Genomic DNA, 22,860 nt, shown 5'->3' on the forward strand with positions numbered 1-22,860 from the left:
AAAAAAGTTCCTTCAAAATTAAAGTTGAGTATAGTTTGTGAAATATTATAATACGAAAATATACTCCTATATTCAATAATTTTTTAAAGGAAAAAATTACACAATTCAATAAATATATATTAGTTAATTATTTTTTTTATACGGAGTTACTTTCTTAACATGCTACAATTTACATTAATTACAATTCTCGACCTACTTTTAGCTATAATTACGCGACTTAGTGTTTTAGTTTGTATAATGCGAACATTTGTATAAGTATAATATAATTTGTATAGTTGATTAATGTTCATATGTTTGTATAAATTTGTTATTTTGAGTTTATACAAAAATAACTCAATTATACAAAAGTACCTACGAATTATACAAACTCAATTGCTAATTATACAAAAAAAAATAGCTTAAACTGTAGCTACACCCCGTAAATATACAAAATATAACTATGATAATTAAGTTATTATAATGGCTATTTGCGAAAAATTCCCTTTTTTTTTTAAAAAAAAAACAACAAATAAAGTTCTCAAGGCCCAAGCTACAATGTGGGCCTGATCCATTGGATATCACGGCCCACATAATAAAATCTACTAGAAATGCTGTCTTGTGGGCAAAAAAGATCCCCTACAGGCAAGCAAAGCGTCATTTGCGATTTACACACCGAAACAACAGAGGTGAGAAAACTTCTCCTCTCTCTCTCTATTACTGTGCTTTTATGCAACGTAAAATGGCTGTATGTTGGCGTATTGTTAGGGTTTCATTTTGATTGAGTTTCATCACGGTAGTTCGATTACTTGATGCGGTTGGCCGGTAGAGTTTTGACAGTTTTTCAGCTGTTTTTATGCCGTTTGAGGATTTGAATTTCTGTATATCATTATATGCTGATTTGTTCTTCAAGATGAGCATAAACAGTGTTATTTGAATATTGAAGTGTAAGGATAATAGAATGCTAGGTAATTTGTCAGTTTGACATTCGTGAGCTGCTTCCATGCCTTTAAAGATTTCATTTATGTAAAATCCTTCGTATATTATTGATTTTATGCTTATTAGTTCGTCCAGATGAGCATTAAACAGTGTGAATTTTTGAATATTGAAGTGTAAGGATAATAGAATGCTAGGTAATTTGTCAGTTTGACATTCGTGAGCTGCTTCCATGCCTTTGAAGATCTCATTTATGTAAAATCCTTCATATATTATTGATTTTATGCTTATTAGTTCGTCCAGATGAGCATTAACCAGTGTGAATTTTTGAATATTGAAGTGTAAGGATAATTGAATGCTAGGTAATTTGTCAGTTTGACATTCGTGAGCTGCTTCCATGCCTTTGAAGATCTCATTTATGTAAAATCCTTCATATATTATTGATTTTATGCTTATTAGTTCGTCCAGATGAGCATTAACCAGTGTGAATTTTTGAATATTGAAGTGTAAGGATAATTGAATGCTAGGTAATTTGTCAGTTTGACATTCGTGAGCTGCTTCCATGCCTTTGAAGATCTCATTTATGTAAAATCCTTCATATATTATTGATTTTATGCTTATTAGTTCGTCCAGATGAGCATTAACCAGTGTGAATTTTTGAATATTGAAGTGTAAGGATAATTGAATGCTAGGTAATTTGTCAGTTTGACATTCGTGAGCTGCTTCCATGCCTTTAAAGATTTCATTTATGTAAAATCCTTCGTATATTATTGATTTTATGCTTATTAGTTCGTCCAGATGAGCATTAAACAGTGTGAATTTTTGAATATTGAAGTGTAAGGATAATAGAATGCTAGGTAATTTGTCAGTTTGACATTCGTGAGCTGCTTCCATGCCTTTGAAGATCTCATTTATGTAAAATCCTTCATATATTATTGATTTTATGCTTATTAGTTCGTCCAGATGAGCATTAACCAGTGTGAATTTTTGAATATTGAAGTGTAAGGATAATTGAATGCTAGGTAATTTGTCAGTTTGACATTCGTGAGCTGCTTCCATGCCTTTAAAGATTTCATTTATGTAAAATCCTTCGTATATTATTGATTTTATGCTTATTAGTTCGTCCAGATGAGCATTAAACAGTGTGAATTTTTGAATATTGAAGTGTAAGGATAATAGAATGCTAGGTAATTTGTCAGTTTGACATTCGTGAGCTGCTTCCATGCCTTTGAAGATCTCATTTATGTAAAATCCTTCATATATTATTGATTTTATGCTTATTAGTTCGTCCAGATGAGCATTAACCAGTGTGAATTTTTGAATATTGAAGTGTAAGGATAATTGAATGCTAGGTAATTTGTCAGTTTGACATTCGTGAGCTGCTTCCATGCCTTTAAAGATTTCATTTATGTAAAATCCTTCGTATATTATTGATTTTATGCTTATTAGTTCGTCCAGATGAGCATTAAACAGTGTGAATTTTTGAATATTGAAGTGTAAGGATAATAGAATGCTAGGTAATTTGTCAGTTTGACATTCGTGAGCTGCTTCCATGCCTTTGAAGATCTCATTTATGTAAAATCCTTCATATATTATTGATTTTATGCTTATTAGTTCGTCCAGATGAGCATTAACCAGTGTGAATTTTTGAATATTGAAGTGTAAGGATAATTGAATGCTAGGTAATTTGTCAGTTTGACATTCGTGAGCTGCTTCCATGCCTTTAAAGATTTCATTTATGTAAAATCCTTCGTATATTATTGATTTTATGCTTATTAGTTCGTCCAGATGAGCATTAAACAGTGTGAATTTTTGAATATTGAAGTGTAAGGATAATAGAATGCTAGGTAATTTGTCAGTTTGACATTCGTGAGCTGCTTCCATGCCTTTGAAGATCTCATTTATGTAAAATCCTTCATATATTATTGATTTTATGCTTATTAGTTCGTCCAGATGAGCATTAACCAGTGTGAATTTTTGAATATTGAAGTGTAAGGATAATTGAATGCTAGGTAATTTGTCAGTTTGACATTCGTGAGCTGCTTCCATGCCTTTGAAGATTTCATTTATGTAAAATCCTTCATATATTATTAATTTTATGCTTATTAGTTCGTCCAGATGAGCATTAAACAGTGTGAATTTTTGCATATTGAAGTGTAAGGATAATAGAATGCTAGGTAATTTGTCAGTTTGACATTCGTGAGCTGCTTCCATGTCTTTGAAGATTTCATTTATGTAAAATCCTTCATATATTATTGATTTTATGCTTATTAGTTCGTCCAGATGAGCATTAAACCGTGTGAATTTTTGAATATTGAAGTGCAAGGATAATAGAATGCTAGGTAATTTGTCAGTTTGACATTCGTGAGCTGCTTCCATGCCTTTGAAGGTTTCATTTATGTAAATCCTTCATATATTATTGATTTTTATGCTTATTAGTTCCATCCAGATGAACACCGAACAGTGTTCTAGGATTTTTTCGGTTTGACTATTCGTGAGCTGATGCTATGCTCTTATTTGTTCGTCCAGATGAGCATTAAACAGTGTGAATATTTTGTTTTTTTTAAGTCCAAGGATAATAGAATGCTAGGTATTTTGTCAGTTTGACATTCGTGAGCTGAAGATTTCATTTATGTAAGTCTTTAATATATCATTTATTTTATGCTTATTAGTTTGTCCAGATGAGCATTAAACCGTGCAAAAATTTTGAATGCAAGGATTTGTCAGTTTGACTTTTCGTGAGCTGATTAATGCTTTTATTAGTTCTTCCAGATGAGCATTAGACAGTGTAAATATTTTGAATTTTTAAGTGCAAGGATAAAAGGATGTTAGGTATTTTTTCAGTTTGATATTCGTGAGCTGCTTCAATGCCTTTGAAGATTTCATTTATGTAAATCCCTCATATATCATTGATTATATGCTTATTAGTTCGTACAGATGAGCTTAAACAGTTTAAATTTTTTTTGAATGCAAGGATTTTGTCGATTTGAATACATGAGCTGATAGTATACTCTTATTTGTTCTTCCAACTGAGCATTAAACAGAGTGAATATTTTGATATTTTAAGTGCAAGGATAATAGAATGCTAGGTATTTATGAGTTTGTGCCTTTGAAGATTTCATTTATGCAAATCCCTCATATATCATTGATTATATGCTTATTAGTTCTTCAGGATTAGCATTAAACTGTATAAATTTTGGAAGTTTTGAGTGCAAGGATTTGTTGATTTGACTATCGTGAGCTGATTAAATGCTTTTATTAGTTCTTCCAGATGAGCACTAAACAGTGTAAATATTTTGAGTTTTTAATTCCAAGGATAATAGAATGCTAGGTAATTTGTGAGCTGCTCCTATGCTGTCTGTACTCTGAAGATTCCATTTCTGTAAATCCTTCAGATATTATTGATGCTTATTAGTTCTTCTAGATGAGTATTAAACAATGTTAATTTTTTGGAAGTTTAGAGAGCAAGAATTTTTCGGTTTGACTTTCGGTGAGCTGATTATATGCTTTTTAGTTCTTCTAGATGAGCATTAAACAGTGTAAATATTTTGAGTTTTAACTGCAAGGATAATAGAATGCTAGGTATTTGTCGGTTTGACAATTTGCGAGCTGCTTCTATGCCGTTTGAAGATTTCATTTATATAATCCTTCAGATATTATTGACTTTATTTCTTAATGTTTATACACTCATTACTTCTTCCAGATTAGTATCAAACAGCGTAAATTTTTTGAGTTGTTAAAGTGAAAGGATAATAGAATGCTAGGTATTTGTTGTCTTGAAGATTTCATTTCTGTAAATCCTTCAGATATCATTGAGTTTTTAAGTGCAAGGATAATAGAATGCTTATTGGTTCTTCCAAAATTGTAGATACATTCTGTGTTACTATAGCAGCATGAAACAGTAAATATTTGGAACTTTATAAGTGCAAGGGTAATAGAATGTTAGTTATTTGTCAGTGTGACAAATTCTGAGCTGTTTTAATGGGGTATGAAACTATGAATCAGATATTGCGTTGTTTTTCTCTGTTTATATGGTTAGATACATACTCTGTTACTATAGGTGCATAATTTTCTGTAAGTTTTATGTGCAAGGGTAATGGAATAATAAGTATTCCGATATTTGTCAGTTTGAAATGGTTATTTTGCTGATAACAATAATTATTGTCAGTGTGGTACAATTTGGGATCTCCTTTGCACAATTTGAGTTAGTATATGCCAAATACTGATGAGTACTATGCTGTGTGAAGATTTTCTTTCTGGAAACCCTTCAATATTGCATTGATTATTTCTGTTTGCATGCTTATTGGTTCTTCCAGATGGTTAGATTCACCCTCTGTTATTATAGCTTCATAAAACAGTCTGAAATTTTGAAAGTTTTTTAGTGCAATGAAAGAGAATGCTTGGTGTTTGTTGGTTTGACAATTTCTGAGATATCCCTATGCTGTATAAATCAAATATTGCATTGATATTTTCTAAATTTATGCTCGTTGGTTGGTTCTTCCAGATGGTCAGATTCATACAATGTTATTATAGCTTCATAAAGCAGTGTAATTTCTTGGAGTTAATAAGTGCAAAGATAATAGTAATGCTAGATATTTGTCAGTTTGACAATTCATGAGATGTTTCTATGCTGTATGAATCTGCATTGGTTTTTTTCCCCGTTTATATGCTTATTGTTTCTCCTGCTGGTTAGATACATACTATGTTATTATAAGTGCACAAAACAATGTAATTCTTTTGGAGGTTTCTATGTGTAAGGATAACAGAATGCTAAGTATTTGTCAGTTTCAGTCGTTAGTGGTTTTGATGATTACAATATTATCATCAGTGTGGTAACAAATGTGTTCTCCTTTGCACATTTGACCATCTGGAATTAGTATATGTCAAATATGTGTTGAATACTATGGTCGTTTGTGTTGTTAAAATAGATTTTTGAAACAGGATTTGTACTAGCTGTTGTGTAGGAATGGGTGTCTGACATTCTGTTTTTGTTCTGATAAGGCTATTTGAAAGAACATGCAGTTTCGCTGTGATAGGGCTACATCCTGTAGGTCCATCTCTCTGTGTCATCAATTCTGTATGAATAGATAGGGAATTAGCATTATCTCAGTTCTTTGGCTGCACATTTATTTCTCTGGCTTAGCTGTCCCGTAAATTTGATTTTTCTTATTGCAAGTGACTGGTTGATAATTGCAGAAATTTCGACTGGAATTAACCCTAATTGGATGTATGGTTTCTAGATCTTCAAATGCATTAATATCCATTTGATTTGAATGTAGCTTGATTTGTTAATGACAGGAGTATTTGAGAAGAAACTTGAGATGGCAGCCAGAAATGCTTTCAGATATGTTTCTCGTAGGCTCTCTAGCAGTGGCAAGGTACTAAGTGAGGAGGAAAAAGCTGCTGAAAATGTCTACATCAAGGTAACTCTTTAGTTGTGATCTGCAACTTACCTGTCTTGTATAGTTACTGCAATGGTATTCGTTTCATTTTGGTAGTCCCAGAAAATTATTTTGCATTATGTTAGTGTATTATCTCTTTTTAGCAAAATGGATCCTGGTTTTGCTTTTTTTTTTTTTTTTTTTTATGACAAGGGAAACCCACAGCCGCTACCCTTTGGGTGTGCACAGGGTAAAACCACCGGATCCTGGTTTTGCTTTCTTTTTGATGTTCCATTTTTCTCATGATCTCATTTTGCTCACTTGGCATTTGCATGTAGTATGTATACCTTCTTTCTTGAGGGTCCTGGGGCAATTCTATTATAGTAAAAATTGGCTATTCTTTTATGATTATTTTGCGCTTTTGCTGTTTTTGGGATCATAAGTTGTAAGTTTAAGTGGACACTTAGTTCTGATTTCTGAAGTTTCAGTCATGAGATATGTTGCGTCAAGTCTGCTTTCTAGCTTATCTAAATGTTAATTTTTCACTTTACAGAAAATGGAGAAAGAGAAGCTGGAGAAGCTTGCTCGCCAGGTATGGGAATTTTCAATATATATATATATAGGGTTAAGACTAGGGCTTACTGAAAATTAATTGGCGTTTTTGCTGATCCCATTTTGTATATCATAAAGGAAGTCTACTGAGTTAGTAATAAGTTGCCACGTGAGAATAGATTGTTGCTTGTCATACTCTCCTCCCTACCATTTTATGTGTTGATATGAGATACCCTTCAACAGTTATTGCCTCTTTGTCTTTAAGGTTGTCGCCATCTCATTCAGACAGGTTGGGGATTCTGGTAATAGCTTGGAGAGGTTACTGACTGCTTATATGCATTGAACCCATCATTTCAAGATTCTCTTGAAATTATCCAGTTTGGAACTGGGTCAAAACTCTTGACATGTTCAAAATTCTTATGAGCATTGAACTGACTCTAGTTGAAACAGAAGTGGGCTCATCACCTTCAGAAATTTAACTTACATAAGGTTGGATAATGAAATAAAACACTCAATTCAGCAACCAAGATATAACTCTAACGTTGACCCTCGTTAGTTAAATGATTTTCGATATTAAACCAGGCCAAGCGTTAAAAAGTTCTTAGCTTAATGCACTTCACAGTTAAAAAAAAAAAACTGCCTGGGGGCTGTGTTGCGTCTCTTGAATTTTCTCCGCTTGAGTGCCTTTTGACCCCTTGAAATTTCTGCTGTTGTGATTAATATTCCTCAGGGTCCCAAGCCAGGAGAACAAGCTGCAGGTGGCTCAGGGTCAGTACCTGATGCTGCATCGAGTGCCCAGGCCTCTTCAACATCCAGAGTATCAGATGACAAATACCGCAACTATGGTGTTCTAGCTGGACTGATCACTGGTGTTGGTGCTTTGGGTTGGTACCTAATGTCAAAGGACAAGAAGACGGAAGAAGTACAGGATTGAAGTATCTCTTAATAAGCGAACTCTATAAAAGACCAAAAAATAAAGCAAACTCGTGTTTCGTAAACAGTACCCTAATCTCTTTTCCTTCTGTATGGTTTTCCACCAGCTGGATGTACAAAAATCTCCAGAACTGGGCGTACATTTTACAACTGCTGAACTGGATGACGCTCTATGTGTGTTGCTTCGTTGACATGATCACCTCGTTTTCCTCGGTTCGTTTGTTACCTCTATCATATATTTCCCCCCTTTACCTGTTTATACCATGGAAATAATGCAGTTCATCTCGACCTATCGCGATAGTAGTAGTTTCTTTTTACTGTCATCTGCTTCCATCCATGGTCAGTGTGATTTGGTCTAGTAGTCTTCCGTTGTACCTGTTCTTGTTTTCACCTTTGAGTATTCGGAGTGAATCGGTCTCTAAGGTACACGATAGTATCTAAGGTACACGATAGTGACGAAGTTGAATCAGTCGTTAAACAGAGATCTTCTATCTACCTTATCTTTGTGCAGATCTTTGTTTTTATTTAAATATGCTTTTTGATTGTTGTCTATTCCTATAGATTTTGTTTAGTCTGATATCTTTTTGAGCATTAGTGCATAATATAATCCCTTTTTGCAACTTACATGGACATAAAATAAAGCTTAGTGTTAGACTTTGTCAGACAACTCAACTTCTCTAAACACATATTTTACAAGGGTATCGTCTGCACGTCTGCAATTTTGCATTACTTATTTGTTGGTCTGATTTTATGATAAAAAAAAAAATTAGGCATGTGCTACAGGCAGAACATTATAATAAAAGCAAATGGAATTTATTTATTTCCCTTCAAAGTAATAGGGGTCTTTACAGAAAAGGAATTACAAAATGCAGTTGCAAATTGGGAAATTAAAAATAATTTAGTAGCATTAATTTAAGCAGACCCTTTAACCTTCTTAAAAATAGCAAAAATTGCACCAAGCACAGCTACTACAGCACCTGATATCAAAAGGGTTGCCTTCAGATCTCCTCCTTCTCCTTTCTTTTCCTCCTACAAAAATTATAGATGACAAAAACCAAATAAATTTAAAATTATTTTTGATATGCACGTCTTGATTTCAACTGACAATTAAACACTTGTAACATACGAGTTGAGATGTCTAGATATAGATACTCAAAAAGTTAAAAAGTGATTATTTGCGTACTAAGGTCAAATTTGAGTGAGTTTAATTGAATTTAGCAACTATTTAGTTACAATTTTTCAGTTTACGAAGTACGATAAATACTTTAATTTTTTAAATTTCATGTCAAGTCTAAACAACAAACAAATCGAAATAGAATGAGATATTTAGTGAAAAAAAAAAAGGTTATTACCTTGATTTCCTTAGATATTTCATCAACAACGGCAGCTACCGCCTCCTCCGATGGTGGATCCGGCGCCGGCGCCGGTTGAGCTGAAGGTTCGATTGTTCCCTCTTCAGTTGCCATTCTTTTTTTTTTTTAAACTTTGGTTACTATTGAAGAATTTTAATATTTTTGGTTCTTAAATTATTACATTTATAAAATTTTTATAATATTTTTTGTCATTATTTATCGTGTGGTGTAGATAATAAAAGGATAAAAATTGTCATCTTCAAATTTGAAACGCGTGGAGCACAAGTGTCTTTGTTCCTCACATTTCACGTGTCTATCTTATTCTCTTTTTTTTTTGGTTTATGTATAATTTTAATCATGTTAACAAAAGTCCAAAATATTAGTAAAAATATTTTTTTATCCTTTAATTTTCTTTTGGTTTAATATTCGTTTTGTTAAAAAGTATATCCATTTAGGTTAATTCTATGTGTGATGTGTTGGTGGTTTTGGATAGTGATTTTTTTTTTAAAAAAAAGACATTTTATAGTGAGTTGTTATGTTATTTTGGTTTAAATGAGATTATGGAGTAAGGATAATTTAAGTGATATTTATGATGCTAAGGACATATATAAATTTTGATGTTATAATATTAAGAATATATATGGATGATAGTATAATAGAGGGTTCATCCACAACAATGAATTGATCCCTTTTTAATATTTTTTTTAGTCGAGTTTGTTATATTTTTATGTGTTTTTTTATCGTATGCTATTATATAATAGGGAAAATGGTCTGATATATTTCTGAACTTTGTCATCTAGAGCTGATATACCCCTTGTTATGAAAGTGGCTCATATATACCCCTACTTGTAAACAAATGGCTCACATATACCTTTTTCTTCTAACGGAAATGAAAAAAAAAATTTAATTTAAATTTTTATTATTCTTTTTCAAAAAATATAATCCCATATGAGTAAATTTAATCCTCGTCAAACATATTTTTTTGACTTTTTTTGTTTCAACGACTAATTTATAATTATTATTTTGATAATCAAATTTTATTTATGTTTCACTAATATTCTTGTAAAACTTATTGTAGATGACCAAATTTTTTCTTCGAATACGAAATTAAATTACAATACACACAAAAAAAATAGTTTAATTTTTTTTTAAACTAAGGAATGAAAGAAAAAAACAAAATAAGAATAAGAAACTCAAATAGTTATAATAAAAGAAGTTAAAAAATAATTTATGTACGAAAAAAATTAAAATATACCTTGAACTTTGATAGAAGAATCATATATATCCCTAAATAATTTTTTAAAAAAAATTAGAAGTAATAAATATAAATTTTAAAGGCCTAAGTCATCTGTAGCCACTTAAAGTTGTCCTCATATTTCACTTAGACACCTCAACTAAGGAATGTATCTATTGAACACCTAAACCTTAAAAAATTTATACCTATTTGACACAAACTGACAATCAATTGAAAAACAAAAATGCGTGTATTTCAAACGCGAATTCATATTAATTTTACCAATAATATGATGACACGTGGCATTACATTTAATTTTTTTAAAACCTCTATATAATTAATTCATAAAGTATTTTAAAAAATTAAAAAAAAAATATTTTTAATTAAAGCCTCCACCCTCCCCACTTTCTTCCTCCTTCTTGAGAAACCCATTTCTGATTTTCCATGGAGTTGGTATCGCTCCATCTCTTTCTTCTCTTCAATGGAGCTACAATGACACACCATTGTTGTCTATTGAAGCTAAATATGCATTCTCTTTCATTTCGATAGCATTAAAATTTTCACTCATTGTCTTCATCTTTTATACATTAGAAATTATTTATTAGAATTGAAAAAAAATTAACAGACTTTTGCCCAAAAAAATCTATTCATATTTTTTTTATCATTGTAAATGGAACTTCTTCGAGATATTTGAGACGAAAATCGATATAAGAAAAAAGAGGAAAGCAGGAAAGAACAATGAGGGTGAGAGAAAGAGAGGTGGAGGGAGTGTGGTGTGCTGTGTAAAAAAAAAGAGATAAAAATGGTGAAAGAATGATATGATAGAAAGAGGGAAGAAGACAACCATCCTCCTTCTTTTTTGTTAATTATTTTTTTTTAAAATTAACTTACGGGATAAATTAAGAAAAAAAAGGAAAAATATTATTTTTAATAAATTCACGCGCTCAAAGAAAGTGAATTACACGTTTTTTGCCATGTCAGCATTTTGTGTCTAATAGGAATGACTTTTGAACAAATAAAGTGTTCAATTGGCACAAGGATTAGTTGAGGTGTCTAAATGAATTATGCGGACAACTTTGAGTGGCTGCAGATGACTTAAGCCAATTTTAAACTAATTATTAACTTCCGTTAAATGAAGGGTATATGTGAGCCATTTTGTAATGGCAGGGGTATATGTGAGCCGTTTGTATAACGGTAAAGGCATATATGAGCCACTTTTATAACGAGGGGTATATCAGCTCCAAATTACAAAGTTGAAGGATATATCAGACCATTTTCCCTATATAACATGACATGTTATTTAACGTATTTATTCAAAAGATAAAGATTATAAAAACTGCGAACTATACTGAGATTTTTTTTAAAAAAGCAATAGTATAGGACAAGTATGACTCCTTTTAATTTTTTCTTTTTTAAAAAATGATTCAACTATTTAGTTAACAAAGTTTTCATATTTTTACTGAAGATCTTTACAAAAATGAAAGTTTATGAATATATTCTATTTGTTCATTGCTATGGTTATCGTCTAGCGTTATCAACTATCGACATTGCCACTTATCATAACTAATTATCATTGCAATTTTCAGTCATAACCATCATTATTATTAATTACTATAAACAGTTGTTAGTATACTAGTTATAATTAAATTAATCTCCATCTATTACCTTCGATTTTCATCATTAGTCACCACATTCATTAACCATTATTATTTATATATTATTGTCATTAACAATAACTATATATCATCCATCACAATTATTAATTGCACGCCACCATCGATTACCACTATCATCACAAACTATTATTCAGACCTTGACATTATCTCCAATCGATATTTATAACTATCACCATTTATTCTTTAATATTAAGATCTTGATATAAATATTCAGATTTATATTTAAAGTTTAATGGACATGTTACTATATTACTATATAAATATATGAAGCTCAAATCTTACATAAACAAAACTTAAATTGAGCTATCCAACTATTAAATTACATCTTCTCCAAAAAAAAAAAATTGTGATTTAGTAAAAAAAAGAAAACATTAATCTATGGTTACTTCACCAAATGTAGAAAAGTTTCAAAAAAGTATAAATGATGCAAAACTTGAAAGTCACTCTTCATTTCTTTAAAAAAGCTATAAAAAATAGTTATTAACTTGCAACTTCAAAAAGTAGCTAAGTTAGTAATCTTGGGTTATAAGATACATAATAATTAAATTTTGGATAATGTTTGAACAAAAATTAATTGTTATGTTGTTATGAGACCATCATGTCTTAATTATTTGGAATAAAACTTATATTGTGAAATAGATGTTTGAAGCTGGAGATTAATAATTATCATTAATTGAGTGGAAGAATTATGATTATATATTTATAAAAGATCAACAAAAATAACTATGCATTGATTATTTTCTATAGAGATAATATAAACTTTTTAATGAACTTTCTTTTTTAATCAATAAATTATTAATTATATTTTTAATAAGGTATACCATGCTAAAGTGATAAGTGAGTTATTTAAGAAAAGTTTCCTAGTTATATTAAAATTGTGAGATAGTTTGGTTCTCGAGATCCATTTATTAATCTAGAGATAGTCAAATAGATTTATGATCGGTGAATTCATATTTCTCAATTCTTCGTATTTAAGATATTTTTTTTTTCAATTTAATGAATACTTATTCATATTGATTATTTACATCAAACCAATTCAAATTTATCTTTGATTAAATGTTTTAATAAGTAAAGATATATACTAATTAATCATGATTTGAGTAATATAAGTATATTTGCTACATGCAAACACATTTTGATGCATGTATTGATTTAATTTAGTGTAAACCTCATATGTTTAAGTATATTTATCTAAGGATATAGTCAAGACCTCGAGTTCAGATTTAAGTTAACAATTTATTCGGTAATTTTTTATTGTTGTTGATATTTACCAAAATATGGACAAGCTTACTTGATATTTATGTTGATAAAGAATAACAGACATCCATAGAATTGATTGAGGTACGTAAAAATAAACCCTAAACACTGTAATTATAAAGACAAAAACACTTGGCTATAATAACTGTACGTTCATTCAAATCTCTTTTATAATAATATGATTTATTTTAATAATTTTTTAACAATACAATTATAAAAAAACATAAATAATATAATAAAACATAATATGAAAAATTGATTTCACAAATAAACATTATATTATCAACTATTAATACACAAATTTGACTATAATTTATTATGAACATTGAATGTTAATTAATATTTAATGCTTTTTAAAGTAAAGTTTTTGTTTTTCTCTATCATATGTATATATATATTCTCCTCAAAAACTCTAAAATGAGCTAAAATGCTTACTTGGCAACACCCCATTGGCTATTCAAGGATGACACCATTGTGAGAAGCAAAATTAAAATTCCAAAAATACCCCTCTCCACCCCCCACCCCCACCCCCACCCTCTTCCTCCATCATCTCCAACAGAGTATACTGATTCAGATTCAAGAACCCCCCACCCACTAACCCCAAATCAAGAATCTATAAATATATATATATAAGAAATTTGAAGAAAATATAAACAAATATAATCTTGAAATCCAACTTCACAGCAAAGCATTTTTCCTTTTTTTATCTCTCTATATGTAGTGTTAAAAAGACTGTGTCTTTGTTGCTTTTTCAACGCGCCATTAAAAGGGCTTGTTCAGAAAACAATAAACAATATGCTAGAGTTCATGATTCTCACGTCCCACATCTCTTAACTTGAGAAAAATTCAATCTTTAACCCCATTTTTCCATTTTTCTTGAATTAGTCTTTACTGGGGTTTGTTGATTCTTGAGATATCAATCCAAGAATCTGGAAAAAAAATCATTTTTTTATTGGATTCTTGGTACATTTTTATAGTCTTGTGTAAAGGGTAACCATGACAGAAGTCCTCCACTCTTCTTCTCCTTCCCCTTCCTCTCCTTCAATATCTACACCTACCCACAATGGGACATTGTTTGTAGAAGAAATTGGGGGTTCTGAGATTGCTGTTTGTGATTCTGAGGAAGAAATAGGTGAAGGGGAAGAAGAAGAAGGAGAAGAAGGGGGAAAAGGGAGAAATCAAGAAAGGGATCATTTGTCTTTATTGGCTCTTTTGGTGACATTGTTTAGGAAGAGTTTTTGGTTAGCTTGCAAAACGGATAGGGGAGGAGGAGATCTGTGTAGTGGTAGGGGAATGGAGATTGGATGGCCTACTAATGTGCGTCATGTTGCACATGTTACCTTTGATAGGTTCAATGGATTTTTGGGTCTACCTGTTGAATTTGAGCCTGAAGTTTCCAGAAGGGCCCCCAGTGCTAGGTACATTGTTAACTTTTTGATTCTTGATGAGCTTTAATCTATATTGTTGTGCACAAAATAGTGAACATTTTGGTTTTGGTATTGTAGTCTTGATATCCTTTGAGCTGACAGGATTTAGTGATTCATCATTTTGCTAATGTGTCAAATGCTTAAGTATTATGCTATTTGTTTCCTATTTTCATTGCCATTGTGAAATTTTGGAGGAGTATATATAGATAGATAGATAGAATTTATAGTTAGTTACTGGAGAGCCTCTTTCTGAATACAACTTAGGTTTGTGTTGAAAGTTATAAGAGGATAGTTGTGTTTTCTGCTGTTTCATGACTTCCAGTTTTATGTATACTGTTTACGTTTGATAGAAAATCCAAACTCACCTCAATATGGAGTTTGTGTAGTATTTAGTATTTTACCTGAACTGCTTTTCTAAATGGAATTCAGTTTATAAGGGACTACTTATTACTATTTAATAGAGATTGAAGAAGTCTTCTATTTCCTTATGCTGCATTTATACATGGTTTTGAGTGCATTTTGATTTTCCATGCAGCACACCTTTTAACTTGATAAGCTCTATGTTATTTGTCCATTCAGGCAGATTCCATTTGATACATCATTCAAACTTTATCTAATGTTATGTGGGAGTAATGTTAGGTTGCGAAAGTCCAATATATCTACCAGATGAGTGTCACTGAAATGCTCATGTTAAACATGGATATATGGTAATACTAGATTAGACACAATTATAAAGGACCACATTAGAAGGTGCAAGCAACAGTCATCCCACTTTCATAAGAGTTTTGGCTTCTTTTCAGTTTAGCGAATGAGTCTTCTTATCTCGTCATTTGCATCCAACAAGAAGTTCCATCGGACCCTTTCTAGTTTTATCGGTCATCTCATTTCTCCCTTTTGCCAAGTACCTTTTCTGCCACTTCACTGAACTTTTTGAACTCTTTTAATCTGCACTGATTATCCTTCTGTATGAAAAGTCTAACATTAGACTTGTATAAGTTTTTGAGATCAACCAGATCTTGCAGTTGAAAACAGAACAGGAGCAACTTGTTTAGTGTTCTCCACTCCTCACACTTAGATGACTTCACTTGGTTAAGTTGATCTCTAATAGCGTCACTGGTTGAAAATACATTATTGCCTTAATGTTGGCTTTATGCACTTCAATATTGAAAAACACTAGCGTATTTTATATAAACAATGAATGGGAAATCCTCCCACCTTGCTCCAAAACCCCTCAGGTAAAACACTATTGCAGCTTCACATACATGATTTCTTTTGATATGTTTTACTTGAACCGAGGGTCTATTTCAAACAACTTCTCTCTCTTCACAAGGTAGGTGTAAGGCTTGCTACATACTGCCCTCCTCAGACCCCACTTGTAAGATTACACTGGCTATGTTGTTGTAGTTCATTATATAGAAAACTTCTCTATAAGTTTTACTCACTGTCCCTGTTTTGATTTTAATCCAATATCAGTGGAACTGGAATCCTACTATGGTGAAGATATTGTATCATCTTGTTAGATTGACAATGTGATGTATGACCTGAGTGATTTAAACAAAGTGTAATCCAGGGTTCATTAAATGCTTTTAGATTTTGGTTAATTTTGTGCCAACATATTCTGCTCCAGCTATTAGACCTTAAGGACACCCCTTGTAAACCTTGAAAATTATTAGGATCTCTTAAAAGCATCTTCATGAAAAGAAATTGCTAAAAAGGAAAAAAAACCCGGAACTGCTAAAACTGCACTGTTCTGGTATACAAGTCACTTACTTTCTGAGGATAGAATATTTTTAGTAAAAATTAGTTATGACATTACTACTATTACATGTGATGCAAATTTAGACTCTTCTAGAAGTATTATTGCATCTTGGTGTGCTAATAATTTTGATAATCCATCTGTAGTACCACTGTATTTGGAGTGTCAACGGAGTCCATGCAATTGTCTTTTGACTCCCGTGGTAATAGTGTTCCAACTATTCTACTTCTAATGCAAAGGCGTTTGTATGCTCAAGGAGGTCTACAGGTACATACTGTGTGTTGTCTCGGTCTTTCGAATATTTAAAATCTGGCATTTACAATCAAGGATAGGTGCTGCCACTTATAAGTTGATTATTATATCCGAGTTGGTTTTTATGTGAGCAGGCAGAAGGGATTTTCAGAATAAATGCTGAAAACAGCGAGGAGGAGCTGGTTAGGGAGCAATTAAACCGTGGAATAATTCCGGATGGCATTGATGTACATTGTCTGGCAGGTCTCATTAAGGTATGTCTCTTCAACAACACTCTTTGTATTAATCTTCTCCAACATATTTCATCCTTTGTATGCACATTGAATAATGTTGATAGAGGCATTCATCTCACTTTATAAGATCTCATTCATGCTTTTGTAAATCTGCTATGTGCTACAAATTACAAACTCATGATTAAAAGAAATGCTTCGATTTGAGAGCATATAATATGGGACCTTGCTCAAATTACGCTGCTGATCATGGTTGAGACTATTATAAATGTATACTACTTGTTGCATATAATGCACATCCGCTCCTGGCAAAGTAGTGATGATCCTGATGTGGCTTTTATTTGTTAAATATGCACCCACTCCAAAACAGAAGACATGAAGACAATTTATAGACATGTAATTCTGTGGAGAGTAGGAAAGAACTGGGGGGCAGGGGGTGTCTCACATCAGTGCATAAAAGCATGACACTTCCAATCCTCTTAGGTATGAGCGGTTATTAACCCACTTATTATTAGCTCAGCTCATCACATAGTCCTGCGGGCGGACTTTTATAGTGAGCCTTTGTGGTGTACCCCATAGTAGACTACGAGATCGGTTTATTAAAGTTCTCAAGGCTGGGAACTCATGCTTCTCATTGTTTTAGATTTTGTAATAGAATGGTGGTGAGCTATTTGTACCGAGATATAGTCAATGTGAAGTTGGTTATAAATACTATCCTGATCTTTTCCAGACCGTTTGTCAATACACAGGTAAGTCAAGGCATGTGACTTTTGATCATATCCTAGAATTGATGAATGTATAGAGATTTAGATTTCTGTTCTGAAACCTTGTGTTGATTATGATTGACACAACTTTGCTTTTCCACAAAATTGCCTACGCTTGCCAGAGGTTCACCGAGAAAATGATAACCTTCAACCTCTGGGAAGCTGGTGGGAGACAACAAATAATCAGGGATCATATTTTAGAGTTCTATAAAAAAAATATGCAGTGAGAAGGAAAAACTGAGGCCAAAGTGGATTGGTGTCAATTTATAAAAATGTCATTACTTTTCTCCTCTTATAAAAAAAAAATCTTAGCTTTTTATTTGCTTTTCATATTTTACTAATTGGCTGCTTGATCATGTGATGGATTAGTGAAGGCAAGCATTTAGACACTTGTAATTCTTAATATGCACCTAATTAGTAAAAGGTGGACATGATTTCACCTTATGATTGTGTTGCAAGTTTCTCTCACTAAAGTGACTGTGGCATCACAGGCTTGCCATTAGAACTTCCTTTTATCTCCTTGACATTTATGGTTATTTTGTGAGAAATGTCCTTTGATGTTCTGTTGTAAATGCAGCAGTTACATTTCATGGTTTCTATGGTGTTGTTAGAGTGCTGCTTCATCATTGCCACAATTCGGATGTTTCTTCTGTTAGATCTTTTTCTTTTCTTGGTTTGTTTGTCCTTCATCTGACATCATGTAACTTAACAGGCTTGGTTCAGGGAACTCCCAAGTGGGGTGTTGGATACCCTTTCTCCTGAGCAGGTCATGCAATGCCAGTCAGAAGAGGACTGTACTGCACTCGTGAGACTTCTGCCACAGACAGAAGCTGCTCTGCTGGATTGGGCTATCAATCTCATGGCTGATGTTGTCCTGGAGGAACACCGAAACAAGATGAATTCGCGCAATGTCGCAATGGTGTTTGCTCCTAATATGACACAGGTGGGGTACTGGTCTCTCAGATACATCGTTTGAATTTTCTCTTGGTAGTCGACGTAATTTTGTTTATTAAACCATCAACTCCCCATCCCAAAAAGAAAAAAATAAAGGAAGGAACAAAATAGCAAAATTATAACTAACAAAGGGAGGAGGGGTCCTCTCCTCAAAACTCGCGTAAAACATCCATTTGGCAATTTGCTTTCCATAAGCTGAGACTTTATTGCAAAAGAACAAATAGAGAATGAGTTGAAATTTGCCTTCTATAAACTGTTTTATTCTGTGGATATCTGCCAACCTGTTCCCCGCTAATGGCTGGATCAGTATAATGGAGTAACTTTTAGCTTCTTCCTTGCAGATGGCAGATCCATTGACTGCACTGATGTATGCTGTTCAAGTAATGAATTTCTTGAGGACACTCATCGAAAAGACTTTAAAAGATAGAGAAGATTCCCTTGTTGAACCAGATTCTGTCTCTAACCTAGACCGGCCTGATGAGTATGGTCATCAAAGTCCACCACAATTCTCTCTGGAGAACTCCAATGAATCAAACGAACTGACTGAGCAGGTGTTCACTGTTGAAGAACCTGATTCAGCCAGCGCTTCTGAATCTAATAGAGTAGATAACATCACTGATGATGAATATCTTAGTTATGCAACTTCTTCAGAGGAATCCGATGACAGTGTGTCTTGTGAAACTCCTATTCATGTTAATACCAAGGCAAGAAAAGCCTGTGTGACAAAGACATTAAATCTTGAAGAGGTCACACAAAGGATAGGCCAATCGAGTGATTCTAATCAGACAAAGGATGTTCTGAAACTTGATTTAGAGTCAACCGTGGTTCAATCTCTGGGAAATGACAGTAAATCAAAAGGAATAAGCAACTTGATCCGTATAAATTCAATGACAGAGAGGACTGAAGCTTGGCGGTGAATAGAACTGAACTGAGCAGCTTTCTGTGCTGACTAAGATGGTAACAGTTTCTGTTTGGTTGTGATAAAAATTGTGAATGCTAATAGTTCATGTATGTTGATCTAGTTTACTTTGGTTGATTTTGTTTAACTGGTTACAGTTTGGATGTGTACATTATACTTTCTGCTTTTCTAAAAACTAGAACGCGAATATCATTTGATCTTCACTTGCACAATGTGGATGGATGTCTATTTCCTTGTATACCTCATTGTCTAATCTGCGCGGAGGATCACTCCTTTTACTTTTTCTTGTGATGAGTTGTCTTTGGTATGCATGTTAGAAATGTTGATGCTTCCAGGACCACAACCAAGATAACACCCTTAGTTGGTTGGAAGTTGGGACCAGTGCTTTGGTGCAACTATGTAGTTGCCTCACATTGGATCCACTGGGAATATACTCAGCTAGTTCATGTACTAGTTTAGGATGTAACTAGAAATCCAGTAATTTTGTCAATTAAGTGAGAAATCAAACACAGGATGTGCTAGTTATAGGTGTATAGTATAATCTTTCAACATCAAAGTTACTTATGGATCACTACTTCAAGTTGCTGAGCTTTTTTCAGTGCTGTCTTGCATATATATGCAAGTGGCTAAGGATCCATAGTAGAGACCACTTTGATTTTTCTCAGTTGATGTATCTTGTGAACAACTAAATTAGTGTGTTTACTTTTAGGTCCAATATGATTTATAGGATAGTAGAAAATATAGAGAACTTTGACATTTACTCGAATATTATATAGTTGATTTTAAATTTACTCGAGATTAAGGAGTAGTTGTTAAAAGTATTAGTTTCTTTTGTTGATAATAATAGCTTTATAGTCAACCTGTGTGTATCTCAATAATCTATCGACTATTTGGCGCTTCTCGACTACTTAACTGAGGACTTGCTACCTCTCACTAGTGCAAATACCATGAAACGTCTAGCCCGCCAAAACTTAGGTAAATGAGAAGAAATCGCCTAATATTTTTTTGTCACCTCTTGAACAGTATCTCTAAAATTTGCACCTAATTTATTGATCACTAGACCATATCTTTTAATGCGTCATTGAAGTTATAAGTATTAGAGTTATGGTGTATTTGATACAAAGGTCTAGAAAATATATTTCAATTTCCCCATGTTTTACTGGCCAAATTTCTGAAAAATAGTCTAGAAAAAAAAAACAAGTTTCTTCAAAATAAAAAAAGGAAATAACTTTCCCGATAAAAATAGTAAAAACAGTTCCATAAATAACATTCTACACGAATTGTCTCCTTCTCACCCTATCCCTTTGCCTAGACTATACATTCATACTTCGATACAATATTTTTTATTTACTTACCGAAACACCAACAAATAAGTAAGAAAACCACTCACTTTCCGATAGAAAAAATACCAAAAACATCCTTCATACAAGTTTAGCATTCACAGTTAGACTTGTAGTATATTCCAAACGCGTAAAAAGTAGTTGAAATCATATGATATATATACATTACTATATCAATGGTTACTAATAAAAGATAAAGGAGAGAGAAAGAGAAAAAAAATACACAGATTTTTTTTCTTTTTCACAGTTTTTTTTTGGACACAAAATTGAGACCATTAAATGAACAGAAACATTTATAACCACCCATCCTTTAAAGTTGAGAGAAAGGTATTCCTACAAAACAGCAATTTTCCCTTCCAACACAAAAATTTCACTAGAATTGTTCAATTCATTTGTTGGTCTTTGTGCCAACTGCCAACCAACAAAAGAGCAAAGAGAAAAAAAAATAGGGAAAAATAAAACACCAAATGTCTGCTGCTTGTGGAAGTTTACAACATATATTTGAGAAGCCATTACCTGAAAATCCATCACTGATTGAATCCATTTCATCTTCATGGAATCAGTCTAAATCATTGAAACATATAGATGACTCTTCATTTACTGAGATTTTCGGAGAATTACATTTCAAAGAAAACAACTGTGTTACCGTGTCTACGTCCTCCTCCTTTTCGTCCTCGTCTGTTGGTTCATCTTCATCTTCTTTTTCTTCTTGTCTACCTTTGTCATCTGCATCATCGTCGTTTTCTTCTACTTCTTCGTCGTTTTTCCTTGATGCTGCAATTCATCAATCTGAAATTGAAGGGCTTGACAATAATAAGGACAAGTATGAAAGAAATAACAAGAGTCCTGTTTCAAGTTACTCTAAAATTACAAGCAATAAGAGTAAACAGGACAGGCATAGTGATAGCTTGTCATCAAGAACATCAGATAGCTTATCGATGTGTACAGAAGGACTTGGATTCGAGAGCTCTGATGATGTTGAGGACCTAATGAATGATTTGAGAAACGAAGATCTTCCTCATAATCATCATCATCATCAACAACAAGAACAAGAACAAGAACAAAAACAACAAGGTAGGAGGACGCGGATATCTTGCAGGCTAGAGAATCGAGTGTTTTTCAATCAAGATTATAATTCTAAGAGATCAAGAACGAAAAAGAGGTCGTCATTTCCACCTCCCATTTCTTGCATAGGAAGAAGTGGGAAGCCATGGGTTTGCTTTAAATCATTCAGGGAAGATGGAAGGTTTATACTTAAAGAAATTCGAATTCCCACTCAGGAATTCCTACATGCATGCAGAGAAGATGGACGTTTGATGATGCACGTTATTCAATCTGATGATGAGATTGTAGACGAAGACGAGGACGATGAAGATGAAGATGAAGACGATGATGATGATGGTGATAATAATGATGAAAATAATGTTGAAGGACATGATAATAAGGATGTATAGGAGTTAAACATCATCAAAAACAAGCTGTTTTTGTTTCATAGTATTTTTTCTTTTTCCTTTTTGTTTTGGTTTTCTTGTGTCTTTCTATATTCCGACGTTGCAGGAAGCTAGAAGATGATGTTTCAAAGCTCTGCTTTTTTTTTCCTCTCTTTTATCTGCAAAATCTGCAAATAAAAAAAAACTGCAAGCGGAATTCTTAATTCCAAAATTTGATTGAATTTTACTTCAGATTTTTGTGTGTCCATCTCCTACTTAGTATTCTGTATCCATACTGTGATCCGACTAAATCTCGGTCTAACTAAATCAAGATGCTCGACATTGTGGGGGTAAAGTGCTCCCGCACCTAACTAAATTGCTGATTACGTATAAACATAGTATTTTGGTCCACTAGACCTAGAGAAATCCAATCCCTTAAACCTAAAAAACTAACTTATATACTAATGTAACTTAACTTGTTATAGCAGGTA

At 32.7% G+C, this 22,860-nt stretch overlaps 3 protein-coding genes and 1 long non-coding RNA gene across 6 annotated transcripts; 3 read left to right on the top strand and 1 right to left on the bottom strand.

Moving 5' to 3' along the window:
• Positions 1-577: 577 nt before the first annotated feature.
• On the top strand, positions 578-8,066 carry LOC107004740 (uncharacterized protein At2g27730, mitochondrial). Of its 3 annotated transcripts, none has more exons than XM_015203074.2 (4): positions 578-665; positions 6,211-6,335; positions 6,847-6,885; positions 7,576-8,066. In XM_015203074.2, exons 2-4 carry the CDS (start codon positions 6,234-6,236, stop codon positions 7,777-7,779), a joined length of 345 nt encoding a protein of 114 aa, XP_015058560.1. In that variant the 5' UTR covers positions 578-665; positions 6,211-6,233; the 3' UTR covers positions 7,780-8,066. The 3 variants fall into 3 exon arrangements, with proteins under 3 accessions (XP_015058560.1, XP_015058558.1, XP_015058559.1); XM_015203072.1 differs by lacking the exon at positions 578-665 and adding an exon at positions 774-801; XM_015203073.2 differs by lacking the exon at positions 578-665 and having other exon boundaries at positions 6,192-6,335.
• Positions 8,067-8,569: 503 nt separating this feature from the next.
• Positions 8,570-9,320, bottom strand: LOC107004741. Its single transcript, XR_001454781.2, has 2 exons — positions 9,131-9,320; positions 8,570-8,807 (listed from the first exon to the last, which is right to left on the bottom strand). It is a non-coding gene; the product is annotated as an uncharacterized LOC107004741 (long non-coding RNA).
• Positions 9,321-13,861: 4,541 nt separating this feature from the next.
• Positions 13,862-19,837, top strand: LOC107004900 (rho GTPase-activating protein 5). Its single transcript, XM_015203304.2, has 5 exons — positions 13,862-14,715; positions 16,627-16,747; positions 16,867-16,986; positions 18,439-18,669; positions 19,022-19,837. The coding sequence occupies exons 1-5, from the start codon at positions 14,294-14,296 to the stop codon at positions 19,595-19,597; spliced, it is 1,470 nt and encodes a 489-aa protein (XP_015058790.1). The 5' UTR covers positions 13,862-14,293; the 3' UTR covers positions 19,598-19,837.
• Positions 19,838-21,127: 1,290 nt separating this feature from the next.
• Positions 21,128-22,611, top strand: LOC107003042 (putative uncharacterized protein DDB_G0277255). The gene has a single exon (XM_015201285.2). The coding sequence runs from the start codon at positions 21,407-21,409 to the stop codon at positions 22,391-22,393; it is 987 nt and encodes a 328-aa protein (XP_015056771.1). The 5' UTR covers positions 21,128-21,406; the 3' UTR covers positions 22,394-22,611.
• Positions 22,612-22,860: the final 249 nt, after the last annotated feature.

This window comes from Solanum pennellii, chromosome 11 (assembly GCF_001406875.1).
Source record: "Solanum pennellii chromosome 11, SPENNV200".
Lineage (NCBI taxonomy): Eukaryota > Viridiplantae > Streptophyta > Magnoliopsida > Solanales > Solanaceae > Solanum > Solanum pennellii.